The sequence below is a fragment of the Leptinotarsa decemlineata genome, unplaced genomic scaffold (genome assembly GCF_025532065.1).
Source record: "Leptinotarsa decemlineata unplaced genomic scaffold, Ldec_3_MD MMD2_tig00026375_RagTag_RagTag, whole genome shotgun sequence".
NCBI classification, from domain to species: domain Eukaryota; kingdom Metazoa; phylum Arthropoda; class Insecta; order Coleoptera; family Chrysomelidae; genus Leptinotarsa; species Leptinotarsa decemlineata.
This window is the reverse complement of record NW_027412711.1, coordinates 671,373-695,206: the sequence shown is the minus strand read 5'-3', so window position 1 is coordinate 695,206 and position 23,834 is coordinate 671,373. Positions and strand designations below refer to the sequence as shown.

General features: G+C 34.4%; 1 protein-coding gene across 3 annotated transcripts in view; it reads left to right on the top strand.

The window, feature by feature from the left end:
* dally (division abnormally delayed protein) overlaps window positions 1–23,834 on the top strand; it is a 670,712-nt gene that overhangs the window by 623,244 nt on the left and 23,634 nt on the right. For all 3 annotated transcript variants that reach the window (XM_074185539.1, XM_074185537.1, XM_074185538.1), the window contains 2 exons: window positions 865–1,139; window positions 7,726–7,858. In XM_074185539.1, coding sequence (XP_074041640.1) covers window positions 865–1,139; window positions 7,726–7,858 — 408 coding nt within the window. The remainder of the gene's footprint in view (window positions 1–864; window positions 1,140–7,725; window positions 7,859–23,834) is intronic.

Below are 23,834 nucleotides of genomic sequence, written 5' to 3'. Positions count from 1 at the left end.
ATGACATATGTGTTATTTTTGAAATGAAATCGTTCTTACATGATTTGCTTATACATGTTCATGTCAGTTGTCACTTTGTCTGTAGTGACCATCTTTTCTCGCCCAATTATTCATCATTATTGTTGAATTGGGATTCAAAATTGATGAAAAACTATAACTATAGCAAGGAAAAGGGTGAATATATGCTGAATATATTAATTATTCACCCTTCACTATTTCAGTAGTTTTTTCTATCTGGTACTTTTTTCTGTGCACCTCTTATGAATTTGGGACAACACTGGTGGTAGTGGTAGACAGATATCTGGTCAGTCATGTATTTAACGCTATGGCGCTGTTTTGAATGTGTTTGTACTATGCCTACTAATTAATAAATTTACCTTACTATAATAGACTTGAACAAAACGAGTAGTCACTATATTATTATAATAACGAAATTTCAGTTCCTCTTGTTCACCCACATTCACCCTTCGCTGGATCCACAATCTCCTACTCAAAAAAAAAGAAAATGTTCAAACGATCTTATAATCTTATTATTTCGATGAATGAAGGAATATTTTTACAAATAGATTTGGAAATATGTTCAATAAGGATTTTGTTAGCATCTAGAATAATTAAGTTAGGCGTTGATGGAAAAGATCAGAAGTCAATGCAAATTCGTAATGTGAAATAAAGGCTATCTACTTTTTTGTGCAAAAAAATTATTTTTGATGCAAAAAGGATGTATAAACATCGTATAGCTTCTTCAACAAACGAAATAAGTAAATAGGGATTCCTCACATTGAATTATTTACTCAGTAATTCAACACAATAGCATTGTTTCACAAGTTTATTGACCACCAATCTAATGTCCATTTATTTTTCCAGGTGAAAAAAACATGCGGCGCGGCAGAATTCTCCCAGAAAGAAGACCCTCTGATAGCAGAAACCAGCACTCCAACGCTTATTTCGTCTAGTGGAAAACCTCGATCCACAAACCCAAGAAATTTCTCTCCGCTACCCGAAAATGAACTTTCTCATTTTCTTTCCGCAATCGGTAAAACAAAAGGATTCTACGCCAATCTCGCGAACACACTGTGTCAGGACGAATCCTTTGCCGAGCGCAAAGACAAGCAGTGTTGGAATGGAGAACGAATCGCAGAGTGAGTTTTTTTTTTTTATTTCAATTACTTGAGTGTATACAGCTTGAATTACTCATGAAATTATAATAATTACGTTCCTGTACTTTGGAAGTAAAAGTACCAATGTTCATTTTCTAGTATCAGCCAATGTCACTTGGTGGATTTCTTTCTACAAGATACATATGCCGTTTTTGTCATTTGATATTTTTTTCAATTGGTTCATAATTTTTACTCATAGACTGTGCATTGTTCTGAGTTGATAATAAAAAAATAGAAGAGTCGGCATGTTCACATACGAAAGTCAAATTTGTATTGACATTTTATTCAGTACCTTGCCATTTATTTGTGTTCGGTTTCCATTAATTTGAGACTTTTTTAATATTCTAGAAATGGCTTAGTGATTACAAAAATAAATTAATCGATTGAACGTTCATGTCTCATTGAGGTTCAATTACCTCATCGCTGAAAGATGCTTTTAATGTTATCAGATGATCCATTTCACGAAGAACTACGAAAGAATGAAGATCAAAACATGCTAGATATTCGAAATGATCAAACAAACTTGCATACGTTGTATTTTGCTGTATAGTTCAGAATGTGAATGCCAATCTGATAATCTGGCGTGAATAAATAATATAATTTATTAGCCTTTTGAAATCATAGACCGATGAAGAATCATGAAAAACTATAAAATACATGCGAATAGTCAATGATAACAAAAATTAAGTGCGGAAAAAGTAAATATTACTGTTTCGCTAATCAATAATTCATTCAGGCCAGTCTTTCCTTACCTACACAGTAGGTTCATGGACTGACACCAATCAGAAAATAACTACTCCCCTGGCTAATATCACGAAAGCCTTTGGATTATATAAGACAGGTGTCAATGCAGGATTCTTCACAGAACAAATTCTGGCACATGCTTTGGCGACACAACGATTTTCAATTATTCACCGGGAAAAATGATTGAAATTTACCTCGGAATTTTCATTTCGAACGAAGAAAATTACTTCAGTTTTATTGAAAATATACTCTCTCTATTGAATAATTCACATCCCCGAGCGTAATTTCAGTAGGCAATGTACTTTTCATTGAGAATTAAATATTCATCTAATATATGTGTGAAATCATAACGTATTATTTCATGTGGAGAGAATTACTAACTGGACGATGGGTATTCCCTCTTAGTGAAGTGTAAATTTTCGTCATCTCTTTATCGAATGTAAAGTTACGCTTGTATTTGTGAGTGATTATTGTATTGTTCATTCTTGTCTACAGAAGCGCATCGGTTTGTCTGACGTGTGCATTAGAATATTTTTGTTGTTGGTGATAATAAGTAAAGAAGGTGAGTACATTTCTTGTAAAATTTCAATAACTAGTCCAATAAACAGATGAATTCATTGAGTTTTCTCGTTATGCATTTTAGAGTGTTTTTTTATTACAAGTATATCCTAACCTCACATCGCGAATTATTTCATACTATATGGAATAGTACAACATATATTATTTTAACTGATTTTCAAATAATTACAGAACATATATTTGAAAATGTTTGTGATAATTACTGAATGTTATTGAGAAAAAGAAATATACTCGATAGCAGTGGCGTGACTCATCAGTGACGCCGTATGCACGATCCATTTTAAAAATGAATTTCGATGAGGAATAAAGTTTCGTATTGGTGGTTGCATATATCGACAATGTTAAATCGTAATTCCATTCACCTAAAAAATATCTGAACGTTTTATTCGTATCTCTCATAATTTTGGATAAATTTGAGGATTTGTGATTCTTATTATTGAACTTGAAAACATTTTTGCGATGGGAGGCAAGTTGGAACTCAAAATTGAAGGAATCGAGAAACACTTTAGGATCTTTTTGTTTCTGTTGAAGAGGTGAACAAAACACTTCATCACCACTTCATACCATATCATTATAGCTATATTTGCTATATTTCAGATGTTGGAAAACATTTGGAAAAATCTAATTTTTTATTTAAACGGTTGAATATGTATCAAACATTTTTGAGAAATATTAATATTGAAGTCAAACTAGTAGTAGTTTCTCTCTAGGAATGTGTGTTCGTCAACTTACTGTGTTTTTAGATTTCTAAACCTATTCATTTGATGATATTTCATTTCTCTTTTAGGATAATAACAGAAATTCAGGAAAAAAGAAAAAGAAATATTACTTTCATTTCTCTTTCCGAATAATACCACCATGAGCAAGAAAGAAAATGTGTTAGTTTGAAGAATGTTTTTTTTTTTATTTTGTACTGTTATTTGACTTTTATCAAAATGAAAAAAAAATGTTTTGTAGAATTTCATTTCAAGAATGTATATGAACTTATTTTGTATATATATATATTTTTTTAATATATCAATGTGTAATATTTCTTGTGCATTCAATTATCTAAATCATGAGAAAAAATGGCCACTTAAGAGTCAAGAGTCAACATCCGATTGAGGTATCATTGTCTTCAAAACTTCTCTGAATACGGACTTTCTTACAACGGAATATCCCAAGGTAATATAACCCGTAAATGAAAAATTACACCGTAAAATTTTATCAGAGTATTGAATTCCACTGTGAAATTATATAAGAGTGTAAAATTCTACTGTAAAATTCTGTCAAGAGTGTAATATCTCGATATAAATTTATATCGCAAATTTACCCTATAAAGTTTTATTTCAACACAAAAGTACACTCAAAATGAAAAATTACACTGAAAAATTCCACACTTGTCTTCGGGGTAGAATTACAAAATAATATTCCGCATGGAATGTGAGATCACACACGAAAGTAATTTCTCGCTAATATGGGCGGTAATTAAATTGCCACCGGTACCGGTGGAAAAATTTTTACCAGTGTTGAAACGGGCACACTTGCAGACTGGTTTCGGGCTATTTGGCCTTAACACGAAGTCGATGATTTCCCATAATTGAAAATTGAATTCTTTCACAGTATCATACCTCGAACAACGCTGAAGCGAACGACAGAAATTTTATTTATCAGTAAAATTTTTATCTCAGTAATGAGGCGCATGCCTGAATGAATTCTTATTACTAATTATTATATCAGTTTTCTAGTCGCTATGTAGAAGAGTTAACAAAAGCATTTTAGATGGAACTCTTGCCGTTGCTCATAGATCACATTCCACATTTTTCCATACCTCTCCGAGACGTCTTTATAGACATACATATGTATGTTTTCTGGTATCGGTTTTTTACCAATTTGTCATTTATTCTATGATCATTCTCCAAGGAATATTTTTGCTATTACTGAACTGAGTTTACGGACAACATCCTGTGTATATTCAACCTTCAGATAAAGACATCAAATATAGCATATAGAATATTTTCACTCTTTTGATGCCTGTTTGTAGAAAGAAGACTGTGTGTGCGTTTGCATTAGTAACGTGACATTTCTTCGATTTCTTTTCAATCTCTCTATCAAAAATTCCATATTTTGGGTGTTTTGACAAAATATTTTGTGTTTTTATTTTATAGGTTTTTTCATTCCCATTCAGCATATTCTATTATTATTGGTATATTGTGAAAACATAAAAATCATTCATAAGTGCATGTCAAAACAAGAATGTGTTCATTAACTACTTTATTAATATTTTGGAAAAATTATTAGTTTTTATGTTTATCATTATTATATGACCTTTTTTTAATTGATTCAAAGTTCTGCTCCTCGATTCATGGGTAATTCCATCAAGACGCCCAGGAGTTCTTTCGTTATCTTTTAGAAGAGCACAAGAGTCATGGCTCACATATTTGAGGATAAGATTGTAGATAATTTCGTTGGTCAATTGAAATCCACGATGAAATGCATAGAAACCTTTGATCCTTTCTGGGTTGTTTCTGTCTCCATACCACAAAAAACCGACCAATTGAGTTTGTGGCAATGCTTGGATTCGTTCACAAGAGAAGAAACTTTAGATGGAAATTTAAAACCGATGTGTTCGAAATGCAAGGAAAGGAGAAAATGCATAAAGTCCCTATCAATCCACAAGTTTTCATTCAAAAAGATTCTCTCAAACGGAAAAATTTGAAGGCAAATTGAATGTTGTCATTGAATTTCCTCTATAAGGATTGGATATGGACAATTTTGCTGCAGAAAATGTGGCTACTTGTTGTAATAATCTATATATGCACTTTTAAATCACAGTGGGACTACTTACAAAGGGCATTATATAGCATACTGCAGACACCCGTATACTGACACGTGGCACAAATGTAACGATTCACACGTGTCACCAGTTTCACCAAAATCGCTTGTGAATGAAGAAGTATACGTCCTCTTTTATGAAAAGAATGAAACAAAATCGCACCTTCAAGATAACTGAGGGAAAGTTTATTCATGGTCCTGTACCAATACATTTGATATTTACATTCATGTGTGTACCTGATAAGTTGAATTTATATCAAACTTAATTAGAAATAAAACTAATTTCGATTTCAAAAGGTTAATTTTTTTTTCTTGTGAATTAATTTATTATAGTTTTACACAAATGAAGTTTTTGAAACAACGATATAAATAAAATAAAAACAACAATAAAAATTAATTGGCGCTCCGGGGCGACTTCATTGTTTCCAGTAGCGCAGTAGCGCATTTGCTTTTTCAGCTGCTGGAAAACTCGAAAAAACCTGCAGCACCACATCATCTGAAGATCGTGATCTAACAATGTCCTCTCTCTTATAAAACAAAATGTAGGATGTCTCCAGAGGCTCCAATAAATTCAATGCATCGCCAGAATACTTCGTGACACGACTATCGTCAAACATAAACCAGAATATTATAATAGTGGTCTACTAGGTTGAAATGTTCATCTATTTCGAACCTTCCAGAGTTTTTTGCTTCCGTTAGAGATTGAGTCTTGTTTGAAAATCATCAGTGTTACTATTAGATTAATTATGTAATATATCATTCCTCATAAATATTACTGAATATACGAAATAGTTATTCAAAATGTTGCATAGGTATTCCTGAATAACGACCAAACAAAAAAGAATTCATGTTTATTCAAATTTAAAAATGTAAATGGAGGTACTTTCCATATTTCTGTAGTTTTCTTGAAGGTATTTTTTTGAAGTGGTTAACGATTCGGAAAACAATCCATTTCCGTTTTCAAAACCTGTATTCACTATAAAAATCTTGCCTCAAACTGTGATACTTCTAATTTCTTTCGACACACGTCAAAAGAATATAATGTCCAGATGTCACACGCGACAATACATGAACACACATACTGGATGTGTTTTGAGAATTCAGTTCAGTTAAGGTTCATATTTCTGTTTTCAACCAGGCAACCAGGTACGATCCATTTCCACAAAACTATTCGCAATACACTCTGAGCAAATTTAATCTCGAAGCAAAACTGTTTTGGGTTTTGAAAGAATATGTTAACTTGGAACACTATTTAAATATCTCCGTAGGAGAAATTAATTGTTTTCCTTTGAAGAAAGGCATTTTTTTCAAGTGATTATATTTGTATGAATCAAATAAACTCATTTACTTGTCGAAGATGAACTTATACTTCTGTTTATAAACTGTCCCTCTCATATGGATGCCTTTAGTTACTTAAATCCATAGTATCTCATTTGTTATATGAACAGGTACAAATGGTGAGGGAAGAAATACAATAATACATTATATATCATGATTGGTTTATTTGAAGCAATTGCAAATCATATTACCCTGAAAAAGCATATGATAAAAAAACTCAATAGAGAATTAAATTTTCTTTGCTAATCTTTGCTTGAATGTCACATTCCAACCGCACACTATTGAGAGATTATATAGTTATACAAATATCAGAAATGAATATTCAATCGACTTTTGAATTGTGACTTTTCACTAAACCTAAATATTTTTTCTGATAAAATTTTTATAACCTATGATTGTAAGTTGATCGAATTGAAGCATGGGATCTAAATTTACTTCATAAAACTGGTAACACAATACTACATTGTTAGTTTCTCATAATACTAAATTTAAATTCTTTTCAATAATATCTATGTTCAAATAAAACAGTTTTTTTCAAACTGAAATGAATGAAATACTTCTTTAAAAGAAGCCCTGTTCATTCTATATAAAATTCCTGTTATCTTCAGTCGATCATAATATAGTTTTCTATATAGATCCACAAAACTCTTGTTACAAACGAATTGCCTTATTTGAAGGAATATAGTTTTAAATTCAAACAAACAATATGTATTCAGATCAAGTTGATATTGCTCTCCATTTGAAACAGTTTATTTTTATCTTCAAATAGGTGGTTGATTGTGAGATGATATTATATTTTCTTGATTCAAAGTAGTTCATCTTCGCAATAATATATTCAAACGAATGATGTAGTTGAAAGGCCAAGAAATTTGATTTCTTCGTTTAAAAAGTGTGATTCTCTTGTGGAACATGGCGCTGTTGGCATGAAGTAATAGTTTTGAAATTGAGAGTTTCCTGCTAATTACTTTCTTACCACTTAAGGAAAACGGTAAATGTTTAGATTTTCAAGAGAAAAACTTCTAAAGTTACAAAGACTTTCTCCAATTATTGTTATACCAGTTATTTTTTCACTTTAAAAATATAATTTTTCTAGATATACGAAAACCGTAGTGGACGTAGGACTGGATATGCAGAAGTACAATCCTGAAGTGAAACCGAACACAAACATACAAAGCGTCGATCCAAAGGTGGCTAACTTGGTCGATAAATTGCAACGGGTGCATCACGTAAGTTCTCTTTTACTTTCATAATTTACTAAATTTTGGTACCTACGTATTGTGTCAGTCTGTGTAGAGAGGAATTACGCTCCTGCATCGGAATATATTTTCAATTTCAAGTAGATTTCGAAGTCTGAGTATGCCAAAATCTTCTGTGAATAATAATCACCGACTCAGACAATTTACAAAGTATTTCAATGTGTCGCCCAACATAATGGATTTTATAAGATATAGAAAAACTGAGTTTAATAATAAAAAAATCACAATATCTAATATTGATAGCTATCCAACATCTGAGACTTTCAAGATTTCAAAACTATTCTCTATTCAAATTAAAGTGGTTATATTTTAGGAGTGACCTGTTATTCATATTATATTTTTTTTTGTTTTAGTTGCTTATCATTTCACATGTCATTCGAAAAAACAAGTGTCTAATGCACATTCAGCGGTAAATTCATTAATTCCATTTAACCAAATATGATTACCATATATGACTATAAAAGCCGAATAACATTACAAAGACCAAAAAATAAGACAACGAAATCTCGGAAACTCAATTTTTATAATAAATAATATATATATATATATATATATATATAATATATATAATATAATATATATAATATAATAATATATATATATAGAAATACCAAATAGGCTTTTGAACGGTTTTATCATGAAGGTTTGAAATGTCAATTTGGTATATTTCTGAAAACACTTTAACTTAACACTTGAATAGATATTAGTTAATACTCCGATTGAAAATCTGGTTTCCAGATTGTCGATATCGTTTGTCAGGAACATTAATAATAATCATTTCTACCTTCATAGCAGGGGTTCCCAACCGGTGGTACGCGTACCACCAGTGGTACACGGGAACGTTTCAGGTGGCACGCGTGAGTGATGTGAGCAACATGCTGTTGATAGCAAACATGACTCAGCTCACGGGTCTCTAGAAAAACAAACTACAAATAACCCAGTGAACGACCTGACATCTTTGTTTTTCTATTACATTGGAATTTATAATTCTAATAATAAAACAATAAAACACTTTAGGAATTTTACCAAGGAATCCCCAGATAGTACAATTGGTAAACAAAGGGTGTTTCATTTTTCACCTGTGGGTCTTTAAAAGTATTGTATTTTACTTTCACTTGGCATTACAGGTTTGTTGTGGGTGTTGTGATTATTAATTCTGATTTTGTATAAAAAAACTCAATTATGAAACAATTTTTGACATTCTCTTCTTCTTCTTTAAAGGAGCTTCTAAAAAACCGGCCAATCGTAAATACGATGAAAGCTACTTACAGTGCGTTTTCATAGTGAAGCCAGTGACTGAAACCGGTGACATTCCTATTCCTCAATGTGTTGTATGTCTTGAAACACTTTCGAACCAATCCATGAAGCCTTCTTTACTGATGCGACACCAAAATACTAAGCACCCTGATTTGATTGGTAGGCTTATTGATTTTTTAAAAGAAAATCTAATTTTTAAAAGAAAGAAACCCAATGTTTGACGAATTTTGTCAATACTGATACTAACTCAAGTTAGAATGACGCCTTTATCGATAAAGGCGTCATACCTTGCTAGTTTAAGAATTGCAAAAGATGGAAAACCTCACACAATAGGTGAGACGCTTTTACTGCCGGCCGCTGTGGATATGGTTCAAGCTGTGTTAGGAGAAAGGGCAGCCAAAGAAATTAAAAAAATAACTCTGTCAAATAACACAGTAAGAAGACGAATTGACGATATGTCTAATAATATGAAGAACAACTGGCTTTAAAACTCTAAGAATACACTTCTTTTGCACTTCAAGTTGACGAAAGCAGTGATGTTACAAACATGGCGCAACCACTTGTTTCTTGCGATTTGATTATAATGAAGAGGTGATAAAAGAGTTTTTTCTGCAAACCACTTGAATCACATACCACAGCGGAACTCATTTTTAAGGTAAATGATGAATATGTGCTCAAAGTTGGCATTCCCTGGTCCAAATGTATTGGCTTGTGTACAGATGGGGCAAAGGCTTTGTCAGGAAAATTGACATGGCTAGCAGCAAAAATGAAAGGAGTTGCTCCTGAATGCAAAAGTTCGCATTCTGTCATCCATCGAGAAGCATTAGCTGCTAAAGGTATGCTGGAAAATATTAACTCCGTTCTATCAGATGCTATGAAAGTTATTAACTACTTCATAAAGGCTAGGGCTCCAAACACAAGATTATTCTCCTTGATGTGTGAAGGAATGGGTGGCAAGTTCAAAACTTCACTCCTGCATACAGAAGTGAGGTGGTTATCTCGCAGGAAAATTTTGAACCGTATCTTTGAACTGAGATCAGAAGTTTTCATGTTTTTAAGTGAAAAAAATCATGACATGAAAAAATTGTTTGCTGATCATGAATGGTTGTCAAGATTGGCTTACCTAGCCGACATTTTTAACGAACTCAACACACTGAACTTGGGACTTCAGGGACCAAACACAACAGATTCACAGCCAGTGACAAAATAAACTCCTTCAAGAGAAAGTTGATCCTGTTTTTTCACAAATACAGGAGGAGAATTCATCTGAATTCCTTACTCTATCATCATTTTTTGAAGAAAATGAAATATCTCCAATGCCAGATGTGGTTTCAGATATCAGTATTCACTTGGAAAAGCTTCAAGAAGTATTTCTCTGAAGATTATTCAAAAGTGGACTGGATCAGAAATCCTTTTTCGAGAATATCACCAAATGAATTGGAACTAAAAGAAAGTTTTATCGACCTTACAGAAGATAATTCCATGAAAGATTACTTTAAACAGAAATCTTTAACGAATTTCTGGATCGGATGTAAAACCGAGTACCCTTTGCTCTTCCGGCAAGCTCTGCTATTTTTGATGCCATTTGTTACGAGTTACTTGTGTGAGAACAGATTTTCTGAACTCTTGTACCTAAAAAATAACTATAGAAGCAGAATAAGTGTTGAAGAGAACTTAAGAGTGAGATTAGATTTTCTGTTGGTCAAGTTATTACACCTTAGTGCTATGACAAGTCAATAATGTAAAAAATATATATAAATTACAATTAGAATTACCGAAAAGGAGTAGGTAGTACATAAAAATTGTATATGATACAAGCACAAAATAAAGTAAATAAATATATAAATTTAAAAATGAAATGTAAAAATAAAGATACATAGAGACAGTACCTACATTGACGATAGTCACTCTGTACAGCTGAAGTCAGACGCATTCTCTGAGATATGTTTTTTCAGTTTTGGTTTGAAATTAGCGAGGGTTGCATTTTTCATTGATTGGGGCAGTGCATTGTACAATGATATGTATGAGTTACATCTCCTTGTTATTTCTAGTCTTTGGTTTGGTCCTCTAATATTATCCTTGTTCCTAGTATTATACGAATGGTTGTTACCGTTTGTAGTAAACTTTTGTAAATGTTCTTGAATGTGTATCAAATTGCAGTATATTACACATGATGGCAGAGTTAATATATTGAACTTAATAAGCCAATTCTTACAGCTCTTTATTTGGCCTATTCCAGCTAAAGCTCTGATTGCTCTTTTTTGAATTTCAAATATTCTCGAGGTATGAACAGATGTGCTCCAGTTTATCAATCCATTAATTAAGGAACTATGAAACATTGCATGATTAGTGGTATGGGCAGCTTCATTACCGATTTTTTTTTATCCGTCTCATTGCATAGACCTTGCATGTTAGATTTTTTGCTAGTTTCCAAGTTAACTTTGAATAAATGGTTATACCAAGACATTTCACATTATTTGAGAGATTATGAGACAGCGAGAACATAACTGTTTGTGTCTTGCTTTTATTCACACATAGGCTATTCACATTAAACCAATCCGTATCTTCTTAAATAACTCGATTTTCTAATTCACCGAGTTATCAGCATTGCATGGAACTTGGTGGAGATAATTTGAAAATGAATTATTGGGTGTGCTCATTTCATTATTCATATTCAGGGCTACATTTATAAAAAAGTCATTGAACTGCTCTGATGTAAGACAAGAAGAGCTATTCGTGTGATAAGTTCCATTACTCCTAATGTTGATATTTTAATCATAGGCAAACAAGTTTCGCACTAAAGACTATAAAAGTATATTCTGTATGATGAATAATTTTTTGCTGATTTCTCAATAATTTTTTATTTGTATGGTAATAAATAATACTTTGAATTACTACCATTTTAATCTTTTTATTCCTCCTTTATCATAAGCATTTTATTAATAAACAAATATCTAACCATTAAATATGAAGTTTTCTCAGGAATTTAATTGAAAATGCCTTTGATCACTTTTAGAAGAGGGCTCCATGGCTAGATTTCTAAAATATTAGTAAAGATAATAGATTTCATTGATAGGAGAAATGTGAAACAAAGAATAGAATTCATTTGCCTACCTTCGAATAGAAATGGCAAGACCAGAACTATTCTGTTGAAAGTTACAAAAACTATATGTTTTTTTTTAATTTCTCTATTCTCTAATTTCTTTAAAAAATATAATGAGAGATGTCCTGTAAATGATAAAAAGGTACTTATTGGTTTGATAATATAATATTATTTTTCATTTACGTTTTCAAAGTAACCCGTATTGAGGTTTATGATTTTCTTCCAATACTTTAACAAATAAGAGATATGAACAAGCGATTGTTTATCCTCTATAATGAAACGAGACAAGATCTTTTATAACCTTTATATTCAATATAACATTTTTTTTTAACTTCAAGACATTGATACGGTGTGCTTCATGCGAGATAAAATTGGTTCAGCTACCGCCTAACTTCGATATCACGATAAAAAATGCGTGTTCTCTTCTCTCTGCGATTCATAAATTGTCAAAGAGCGCAGCTCCACGCTACCGAACACCAATAATTTCACTCTCGTTCTTTCTAATGCGAAATTATAGCCTTCTGTCACTGTTCCATAATGAGAATACTTTTTTATCAATTTCTCGACATTATTTGTAGTTATATATGCACAAGCTAACTATTTTGTTTACGATGCATGGAATCCGTTATTTCTCCTAATCCGCCATGTTTCGTTCCATCCTATTTTTTCCCCATTATCTGGATCACCGTTGGTATTATCCCCATTTTTAAGGCTACCGCTATTAAATTTCGTTTCCAACCTAAAGTATACATGAAAAAATCTTCTTTATATTTTTTTGGGCTCTCAACTGATTTAAACTTAAAGTCAGGGCCTCTGAATCCCTTTTTGCCTTGATTTCAATTTTGCTTAGAGATAAGTGGTTTCATTTGTGCGATTATTTTTTAGTTTACTATACTTATTTTATGAATGTTTAATATATAGTTTTTACGACAAGTATTTCCTTTAATATCAAAATCTAATTTATTCAACTACAGAAACTAATTTCATTTATGAAATGTCGACCCATCATAAACTAAATGATTTCTCATTGAAAATATCAACGTGTTGTAACAACGAAATATTTGGACGGTGTGAAAGAAAACCATCAGCAGTTCTGTAAGTTGTAAAAATAAAAATATAACATCAGTATTATATAGTGCATTCCAGTTAAAACCAGCCACCGTGAATAAGTCATTTAACTTTTATTTTTCCAACATACTTCTACGTTAAAATTCAAAGAGGAATAATAATCAAGTGACAACTTATTTGAAAGGTCTTTTAATTTTGTATCTCTCTATAACATTTTTGACATTACAACAATGAGCAACTTCAAAAAAAATTAAAACTTTTTTTGAGTTCGTATTCAGTTTCATTTCAGTATCTATAGTAGGTAGTTGGGTTCGTCTCGTTGACTTTTGATTTCAACCATTCTCATAGAAAAAAGTTCTGTGTAATCAAATCGAGAGATCTGGGTGAACATTCTGTAGTATTTTTTTAAGGACAAAACACAAGCACAACAGGAAAAACCTTCAGACGATCTAAGAGCGGTGCCCCTTAGTTATTTTCAAGAAACTGCAACTAACTCTATTACAACTAACTCTCATAATAAAACTGAGCAAGCAGTTGGTATATCAGAATAATTTTGACATAAATATCAACACTCCAACACAGATTAGGTGATAAAATTAGTAGGAGATTTGAGCCGGTTCTAAGCCTCCCCCCACCACTGTGACGTATTAATTGCTTTTTTTTGTTGTTGTTTAGTGAAGTCAAGCTGATGTGACCTTGAAGTGTCTGGTGCATGGATCGTTCAGAATTTTTTTTCCGGTTCTAAGTCTCCCCTCACCACTATGACGTATTAATTGCTTTTTCTTTGTTGTTTAGTGAAGTCAAGGCGATGTGACCTTGAAGTGTCTGGTTCATGGATCGTTCAGATTTTTTTTTCCATATGAGATTTTGTGTGTGTGTGTGTGTGTGTGAGAATGCACGGTACAGGGTTTCATCATGTGCTTGTCTATGCATACTTCGAAGATCCTCCAAGTAAAGAATGCTCCATCGGTGAGAGGCTACCAAGTTAGTAGTGGTGTGACGTCACAGCAGCAGCAACCGTTCAACGGTGAGAGCAAGATGTTCACTCCACGACGTGTGGCTGAGTAATGCGTACTCATCGGTCTGCCCTCACCTCTCTCTCGATGCAGAGAAGGCTGTGACGTAATGCATCGCTCTATCCCCAGCAGCAACCGTTCAACGGTAGGAGAGCTAGATGTGCACTCCACGGCGTTTGTCTGAGTAATGCGTATTCATCATCAATAACAATTCTATATGGTCACAGCATGTCACAATCATTACCAACAGGTGAATTGTCATGGTTAACACCTCATGAAATTCTCAATCTTGATATAATGAATGTGAATATTGATAGTCCTTATGGATATGTATTGGAAGTGGATATACATTATCCCCAAGAACTTCACGATAAACATTCCGATTTTCCATTCTCAGTTGAACGTTTGATACCTCCATATGCAAAATCGAAAGTTCCCAAATTAATTCCAAATTTAAACGACAAAAGAAAATATATTGTTCACTATAGAAACTTACAGCAAGCTGTCAATCATGGCTTGATAGTGAGGAACACACATAGAGTATTGAGGTTCAAGCAATCATGTTGGATGTTGAATACTGAAGCAATCATGTTGGATGTTGAATACTGAAATGCGTAATCGGTCTAATAACAAATCTGAAAAAGATTTCTACAAACTAATGAATAATGCAGTCTATGGGAAAACAATGGAAAACGTAGACAATAGAATTGATGTTAGTCTCATTACACATTGGGAAAATATAAAAAGAACTATAGGTGCTAGTTGTCTCACATCGCGACGAAATTTTAAAAAATGCTCCATTTTTACTGAAAATGTTGTTGCTATTCAATTGGTTAGAGTAAAAGTTCATTATGATAAACCACTGTATTTGGGATTTTCCATTCTGGAATTATCCAAAACAGTTATGTATCAATTTTTCTATGGATGTATCAAACAAAAGTTTGGAGAAGATGCGTCCTTACTCTACACTGATACCGACTCCCTTATTCTCAAAGTAAATACAGACAATTTCTATGAATTTATCAAAAATAATATAAATAAGTTCGATACATCTAATTATAAAATGGGAAACCAATTTAATATCCCAGTGATAAAGTCAGTTCTGGGCAATTTCAAGGATGAATTCCCAAATGATCCAAAAATCAGCTTTTACGGTACAGGTGCTAAAGCGTATTATGTGAAATCTGTTGATGGTGAACTGAAGAAGGCCAAAGGCGTCAAACGATCTATTATAAAGAATGAATTGACATGTGAAGACTATGAAAAAATCATTGAAGAAGGAGGTATGATATTCAGGAAGATGAACTCATTCAGAAGCGTATTACATGATATTTACACTGAATTGAAAAATAAAGTCGCATTATCATATCACGACGACAAAAGAATCATCATTCCGAATACCACTCGCACTCTTCCATGGGGTCATAGCGATATAGAGTTTTGTCGAAATGATCCTAATGACAACATTCGTTGGGTGTCTGAAATCGTTCATTCTTTTTCTCAAGAGAGCGCCTTAGACCAACTAATTAATTTGTTTGACTGTTGAGATGAATAACTGAATTATCATTTGAAGTGTTGTTGCTGTTTCCTTCAAACCGGAACATTCATTATTGGTGATTATTTCATTGTGATTTTTTTACATTGAAGTATTACTTTTGTCAAGTTACTTTGATGAATATAATAATGATAAAAAAAAATGTTATTTGTTTTACTTATATTTTTCCTAACCAATTACTGCAAAGTATATAGCATAATGTAAATGAAAGAAATATCAGTTTGAAAAGAATCATCGTAGGGTGCACAATGTCTGAAACGATAGATAAGTTTGGTAGAAAAAGAAAATGGGGTGGTAATATCACTCGAAGTCCTCCCGGGAATGGATTCAAATTAACAAAAGATGGTCATTATGACATGCAAAAAAATATTGAAAAATACAAGCGAACCAATTGACAAGAGTGATTGTGTAACTGTATCATATCTTGAGGGGAAAATTAATGGAACAAAAGAGGTCATACTTCTAGCCCTACAAGCTGCAATAAAATCCACAATTGGTAATATTGCTCGCGATGAACGTCCAGCATTCGATGATAAAATTGCAGAGGCTCGGATAACTTTCTCTCGTAAATTTTACAAACTTACAAGTGATGTAGAAATAAAAATGTCTGACTGCAATGAAAAAATATGATGCTATGTCTAACATAACAGCGACCACAATGAAACAATATGATGTACTGGAACAGAGAGTTGAAGTTTTGGAGAAAAAACATGAAGTCAGGCCATCAGGTGGACTGGGATATCTAGGACTGGACATTAATCCAAATGTTAGAATAATAGAACCAAAATCAACAGATGATGTAGTAATTGAACGAACATGGTGAATCTACTCCCGCGTTAGGTTAGGTTAGATGACGTATTAATTGAACCTGCATGGTGAATTGTGGCGTAGCGAATCGGGGCGAGACCGCGCGTAGCGCAACTGTCGCCGGGGGACGGGGGCTCCGCGTAGCGCGGCCCCCCTCCCCCCACTCCCAGGGGGGTGGGGCGGGGTGCCACCGCGGGCGGTGGCCCCACTACGCTCATGCGTAGCTCGTGCGTAGCGAGCGTAGCGAATCAGGGCGAAGGCCGCGCCGAGCGCGGCCCGCTTTCTTTCCACCATTGCTCGCCCCGCCCCCAGGGAAACAATCCACCGCCCCACCCTCTGAGTCCTACCCCTAACCCTCGAGGCCCCACCCATCACCCCACCCTCAACTCCCAACAGTCACGCATGCACGCCCCCACCCCCATTGCGTGTGCGCGCCCCCGCCACATTCCCACCACTCGCGCATGCATGCCTATACCCCAAGGAGAGCACTCTTCGACAGCTCAAGTCATCGAGTCAACACTCCAGTCTAGTCCACACCAGTCCAGTCAACAAGCAGAATTTTCAGTAAGTTAACAATGTTATTTCTGCCCTGACTTATTCGAGGAGGAGGAGGAAGTCAGGGTTGTGAAGAAGGTTTGTCAACGACCTGCAGCGAGGCTTGGTCCTATTGAGAAGTACCGAGCTACTTGCAATAAGACTAATCCTTATGCAGGTAGTTGGTCGACCACTTGTAAGAGTTTAAGGCCCTCCACGCCGCCCGCAGCAGCACCAGCAGTTGAAACACCTAGGGCGCCTTCTCCGGAGTGCGTTGTATTGACCCCGTTGGCGGTGCCGCTATCACCGCTGCCAGAAACACCGGCGATTCCCCAAGTGTTGGTGCCACAAGTGCGACAACCTATCGGAGAGGTCAGTGAGATGTTGAGCGGTTTCCTACAGAGATGTAAGGAAGCCGAACATGCTTCCAGATCAAGTGAGGCCGCGTTGGTTAACAATTGTTGACCAACGGAGACAATTAGCGAAAAAAATGGCCGAACTAGGTCGGAATTATGCATCTCTGGAGGAAAGGTGTAGAGCAGAGACCTCTTCAATAGAGACGTATAAAAAGTTGGTGACATTTATCAAGACTTTTCCGTAGATTAAGTGTAAATGAAAGATTAGTTTTAAGTTAGTTAGGAATATTTAATTATGGTAGTTTTAAGTTTATATTTGTAATTTTACAAAAATAAAAAAAGATGTGAAATAAACGGTGTACATTGTTTTGGTTTGGTACACATTGAAAAATGCGATGGTTGGAGCATTTTTCTTCACTTCGTCTTATTATTATTTTCATTTTTTTATTTCAATTCCAAGCTCTTCTAGACAAATACCTCACATCAATTTTTGTGTTCTCAAATCACTTGTAAATAATCTCTTGAGAAGAAAATGAAAAAAAGATATGTTTCATAATGAAATCAACAAGTATAATTTCATATAATTCATATTGTATTTTATCCATTCAATTATCTCTTTCATTGAATATAGCCTATGTCATTTTGCAATTCATTCCCACTTAATCCCCAATCCTTCCCCACTCCCTTTCAAAAGTATAAAAGTAGGAATTATCTGTTGGAATATTCAGTTGATCACTCACCTCCAATATGGAACCTGACTCAACTAGTGAACCAAATAGCGTTCAGGAGCCTCAGACACCATTTTGGATGCCGGTTCATCAACCCTTAGTCCACTCGACGACGGCACCTCACAGAATTGCGTATGACATAATATACGATTGTAGACTTCAGGTGCAATTTGTTACCGGCAGTGATGAGGACAATGAATATCCGGACCCAAACGATTGGCGGGATCCCGATTGGGATGACATAGTGCCTGGGGACAGCGATAATGATGATGACGACGATGATGCTGGCGATGACACTGACGATGAGTCTGAGGATAGACGTTCTCCACCATCCCCAATCCTCATCGAAGATAGTCCTCCACCATCCCCCATCCTGATTGATGATGAAGTCCTCAATTCAGATGATGATTTCTAATTATTTCCATCCTTTTCTTTCCTTCCCTTCCACGGAGTACAGACTTTTTGGTTGGTGTACACGAGGCACTGCGAGGCTGGGGCAGTGTCTTCCTCCCTCGCCCTTATTAGTTTTTTTTTTTCATAATAATCACTCAGAATTTCTCATAATAATCGCTCAGAGTTTCATGAAGATCGTCATTCTTGATGTTTCCGAATATCAAACACTGAATTGTTCCACATTTACACTTGAGCCCCTCCGTTTTATTTTTTCCAATCTAAATATAGTATCAATCCCAGTTCTACATCATTCTTCCACAATGTCTAGTATAGGACCCGTCCAGGTACATGAAATAGATTCAACGTCCGATCATTTCAGTACAACCTTCGCTCAATTTCTGCAGCGAATCTATGATCTTCCTGATGATTTCCCAGAACAAGTAGAACAAGGTATGCAGGAGAAAGAAGATGTAGAGTTTGAGATGGCTGTTGATGACAACAATCTAGATGATTATGCGGACGATGTGATTAGTATATCATCTGATTCAGATGATTCAGATGACGACACCATCATTATTGTTTCTGATGATGAGGAGCGTCAGTCCATATCATTGCATGGATTAATAAAAAAACAGCCTTTTTCAGGGCTACAATTGAAGACTGAAACAAAAAAAAATAGCTCTTTTCAGAGCTATCATTATACTTTCAAATAGAAACAGGTTCATACCATTGTTAACATTATGTTAACATTATAGTCTCAAACAAACAAAATGCATGTAAAAGTACCATCATCCCACTCTGTAGTACTCATCATTATATGCATTCAATGATTGACAAAATGCCAACTTCAACTTTCATTTAAAGTAGTACTCATCATATGCATAGATATTCAATGACTATCAAATTCCCAACTTCGACTTTTCAGTCAAAGAAGTACTTATCATTTGCAAAGATATTCAATAATTAACAAAATCCTAACTTCGACTCTTTTAGTCAAAGTAGTCATTTGTCACATAATCTGTGAATTCTACTACTACTGTTTGTGTGAATTATGTAGCCCTGAAAAAGGCTGTTGTTTTTTTTGACCAGTGGGTCCACGGTTATTGTGCCACAGGTTTGACATTGTTACATATAATGCATGTCGACACTCGGGTGAAGTTTGTTAGGGGCCTCTCGCAAGCATCACACCAATTCTGCCCCATTTCCATAATAGAGACGTTGTGGGTGTTGACATGATGATACCACCCTCCATTGTTATTTCTGTGTGAATAAAAACGAAAGCAGCACCAACATAGTTTCTTGTTACCACCATCAATTGTTCTGATCAACACGTATGCATCAATTGCACAATATAAGTCCAATGGATCTTCTGATGTCTCACTGACATTGAGCATTCGCATACCGATCCTGAAAGCACCATCACCTTCAGTAGAATCAGCTACAATCCCTTCATCTTCTTCTTCTCCATCCACAACCTCCTCAAACTCCACCTCGTCATCATCTTCATTGGTCTCATTTTCAACTTCATCTATCTCATCTTCATCGACTCCAATATCCTCTTCTACAACTATCACTTCCTCTAGTGGAATGTTGACATCCTCATCATCTGACTCGTCTAACCAATTATTTTCATCAATAACAGATATGTTATTTAATGGCAGCAGCTATTTTTCCAGAATTCATCTTGTTGTTTGCTCACACTTGTTTGCTCACAGTTGTAGAGTGAATGAATGAACTTCAGGATGGTAAGTCGACTTATATGATTGAAATAGGAAGTGGAATTGGTACGACTCCCACCTACCACTTGACTCGTTTTGAGTATGAGAGAAGGATAAGTTTCCCCACTATACTTTCACATGATGTTAATTTGTATAAATAGAGAATGTCGTTGTAAGAGAGAGCAGTCAGAGTTTCTATAAGTCATCTCTTATTATTCCTAAACGAAATAGTAAAAATGCCGTTTCCAAAAGAGTGGGATGGAAAACCAAAAGTGTGTGTCTACCCAATGATGATAGTGGGGGTTATTGTGTGCTACTTTTGCCAAATAAGTAGACCTAAGGAAACAATTAATCCTTGCACTGGTATATGCAATGATTGTATGTCGCGGATTCAGCTGTAAAAGTACTTGGGATCTGTGTGAGAAGGTTGGTAAACTCTACCCCAATAGGAGAATTCATTTCCTTCAATGTTGCTGTCTGACACATGATCAACAAATATTGAGGAGAAGAATCAAAGAACATTCTACAACGACAGAGACACATCAACACTTTTAATTTTTTTGTTTTAATAATGTCATTGTCTTCTGTTATCAATAAATATATTATTTTGAATCTATTTGTGTTATTTTCTCACATTTTGAAATGCATGCAACAAAGTGTTCCTCTTGAATGATAAAGATCGTCACATGCGTGAACAGTTTGGTGAAAGAGCGCATGTGCTAGTCAATGAAAGAGTGGGCTAGTTGATAGAAGAGCACATGCGTTAGTTTATTTTCTTCTATAAAAGGTGAAGTATCAGTTACATCATCACCTTTCCTATTCACATTCTATTGCTATCACATATCATTCCTCAGACCTAAATAATCATTACCATGAGCTCTATGCCGTTGTTGATGGCTGAAGATGGTTCACCACTTATTGATATCGATCACATTGATTTTGAAAATATTCCAGTATTACATTTATCGAGTTGAGATTCGATAAATGATTTTGATATTAACGACTTTGTTAACTTTGCAAATGTGCCGGAACCAAATGAGCAAATTGTTATTGAAAATCCAATCGTTTCGCAATCATCACCACTCAAACACCCTTCATCTACTCTTCCTCTTGGTGTTGATGAGAAATCTAGAAAAATCAAGGGGAAGGTTACTAATGCATCTTCATCGATTGTCACTGACTTCAGAGAAAAAAAACAATCGAAAAGTGTTGTGCGAGAGAAAATACCCACAACGAAAAGTGACAGATCGAAGAGGAAGCCAAAAGGTTCACTTAAAGAAATGAAGGGTGATTTGAAAGCTGAATCGCTATCTTCTTTCAGTCCTCAACATCGGTTTGGAGAAATGAAAAAGAAAGCAAAATGTTGCCTTGTAAAAGCGCAGATGGCTATTGCTGAACTTGAAAAGATTGAGCGGGTTATAAATGCTAATAAGGAAACTCTTCAAGCATTAGATGCTAAGATTGCATTAGCGAAGGTTGAATTGGCTAAAATGTGTACGGATGCAGATGAACTCCGTTCAAAAATTGTTATAGATAATCAATTCAATCAACGTTCGAAAATGCAAGCTCAGGCTGAGCTTGAGGAGTCGACTCAACTTTATGAGACGGCATTGTCAGTGAAAGATAATTGGCGAAAAGAGTTGGAGACTGCTTTTCAAAGTGACGGCGATTAGTTTTGGGAATGATAATGTGTTTTCAATATCGTGAGTTGAAAAATATAAGTGGGAATGGAGTATACAATTAATTTGGTTTGGTATACACAGAACGTTGAGACTGGCTGGAACAACGTTTACCGCTGCAATATTTTTCAATTCACATACTTATAATTGAAATAAAAACAAAAATGAGCTTTAACATTACTTTATTTGTAAATACAATAGTAGATACATTTAAACCATATTTGATTCATCAATCCAAGAATTCTGTTCGCTAGGAAGGTCTAACAACTTTACAAATACTTTTTTTTTCCTCTCCAACACTTTCTCAATCCTATATACGTCAGGATTCTCGGTTCGTAATAACTCTATAACTCTTCTTCATAAAAACATCCTCTAATCGGTTGTTCATTCATATCTTCAAGATTATAGGTCGTTGGAGTGGTTTTATTAATTTTAACAATCTTGAAGAGCTCCGTGGTAAAGTTCGCAGTGTAAGACTTTTCAAAAATATTTTTGTACTTGCTTATACGTACAATATCATTCAATTGGAATTTGGGTTTACTTTGTTTTCCTCCAATTCCATTGATACCTTTGAATTTCAATGTTGTTGTTGAATCAACAATGATGGGTGCCATACCTATTGTACGATGAACTTTATTGTTATATCTACTAGTTATAATTGGAAGAATATCAAGCCATTTGTGGTGACCCCTCATCGAAAATTCCTTGTAGAGCCATGCCTTTATTGTACGAATCACTCTTTCTACTATAGCCGCCTTCTTTGTGCTAAATGTTGAAAAATGATTGATATTATATTCATTATATTCTCGCATGAGAGATGAGAAGCTTCTATTAAAAAATTCTTTCCCGTGATCGCTTTGTATATGTTTGGGGGAAAACTTGGCTTCCTTCAGTACATATTTCATTGCATTAGTTATTGTACTACCTGTTTTATCTTTAACTGCTACAGTCCACAATTATTTTGAGTAACAATCAATCACTACAAGTATATATCAGTATCCTTTATTACTTTTTGCATAAGGTTGTAGTTCAGCTAGATCTATTTGCCATAGATCTGCAAAACCTTTGATGGTGGTTATTCTCCTATGAAAATTACGTCTTGCAGGTCTATGTAATTCATTAACAACTTGTAGTTTGACATCACTTATTTCATTAGTCATTCTATTTCAAAATAATTAAAGGCAAAAGTTGATAATGTTACTGCATTGAATGATGATGATCATTACTTGTGGATATATCAATATATTATACCTTCTTCACGTAATTCTTCAATTATTGAAATTATTTCATTGTCATGTCCAGTATGCCCAGCTGACTTTGAGGCTACCAATAGTCGTTGACGAGCAACTAACTCTTTCGGTGAATTCCAGTACACATAATTCACAGGCTTAGAATTATATGTTTTCTCTATATTCTTTCTTTTGAGTGCTCCACCAATACTACTTCTTATTGGATATTGTCGTGAGTCTAATAGAGGTTTGATAGCTTCACGAAATTTTTTAGAATTTGTATTTTTAAAACCATTCTTCAATTGATATTGTTTATATGGAGCAGTCGTTATTTTCAATATTTTGGAATATACTTGACGAGTTTTTTCATTATTAACATCTTGCGGATTCTTCAAAAAGATCATATCATACAACTCTGGAGTACCTGCGCATTCATATTTTCTCACTTTATTACCATCCCAAAATGAAATGTTTCCTCTTTGAAATGTACTACTAGACTTCCC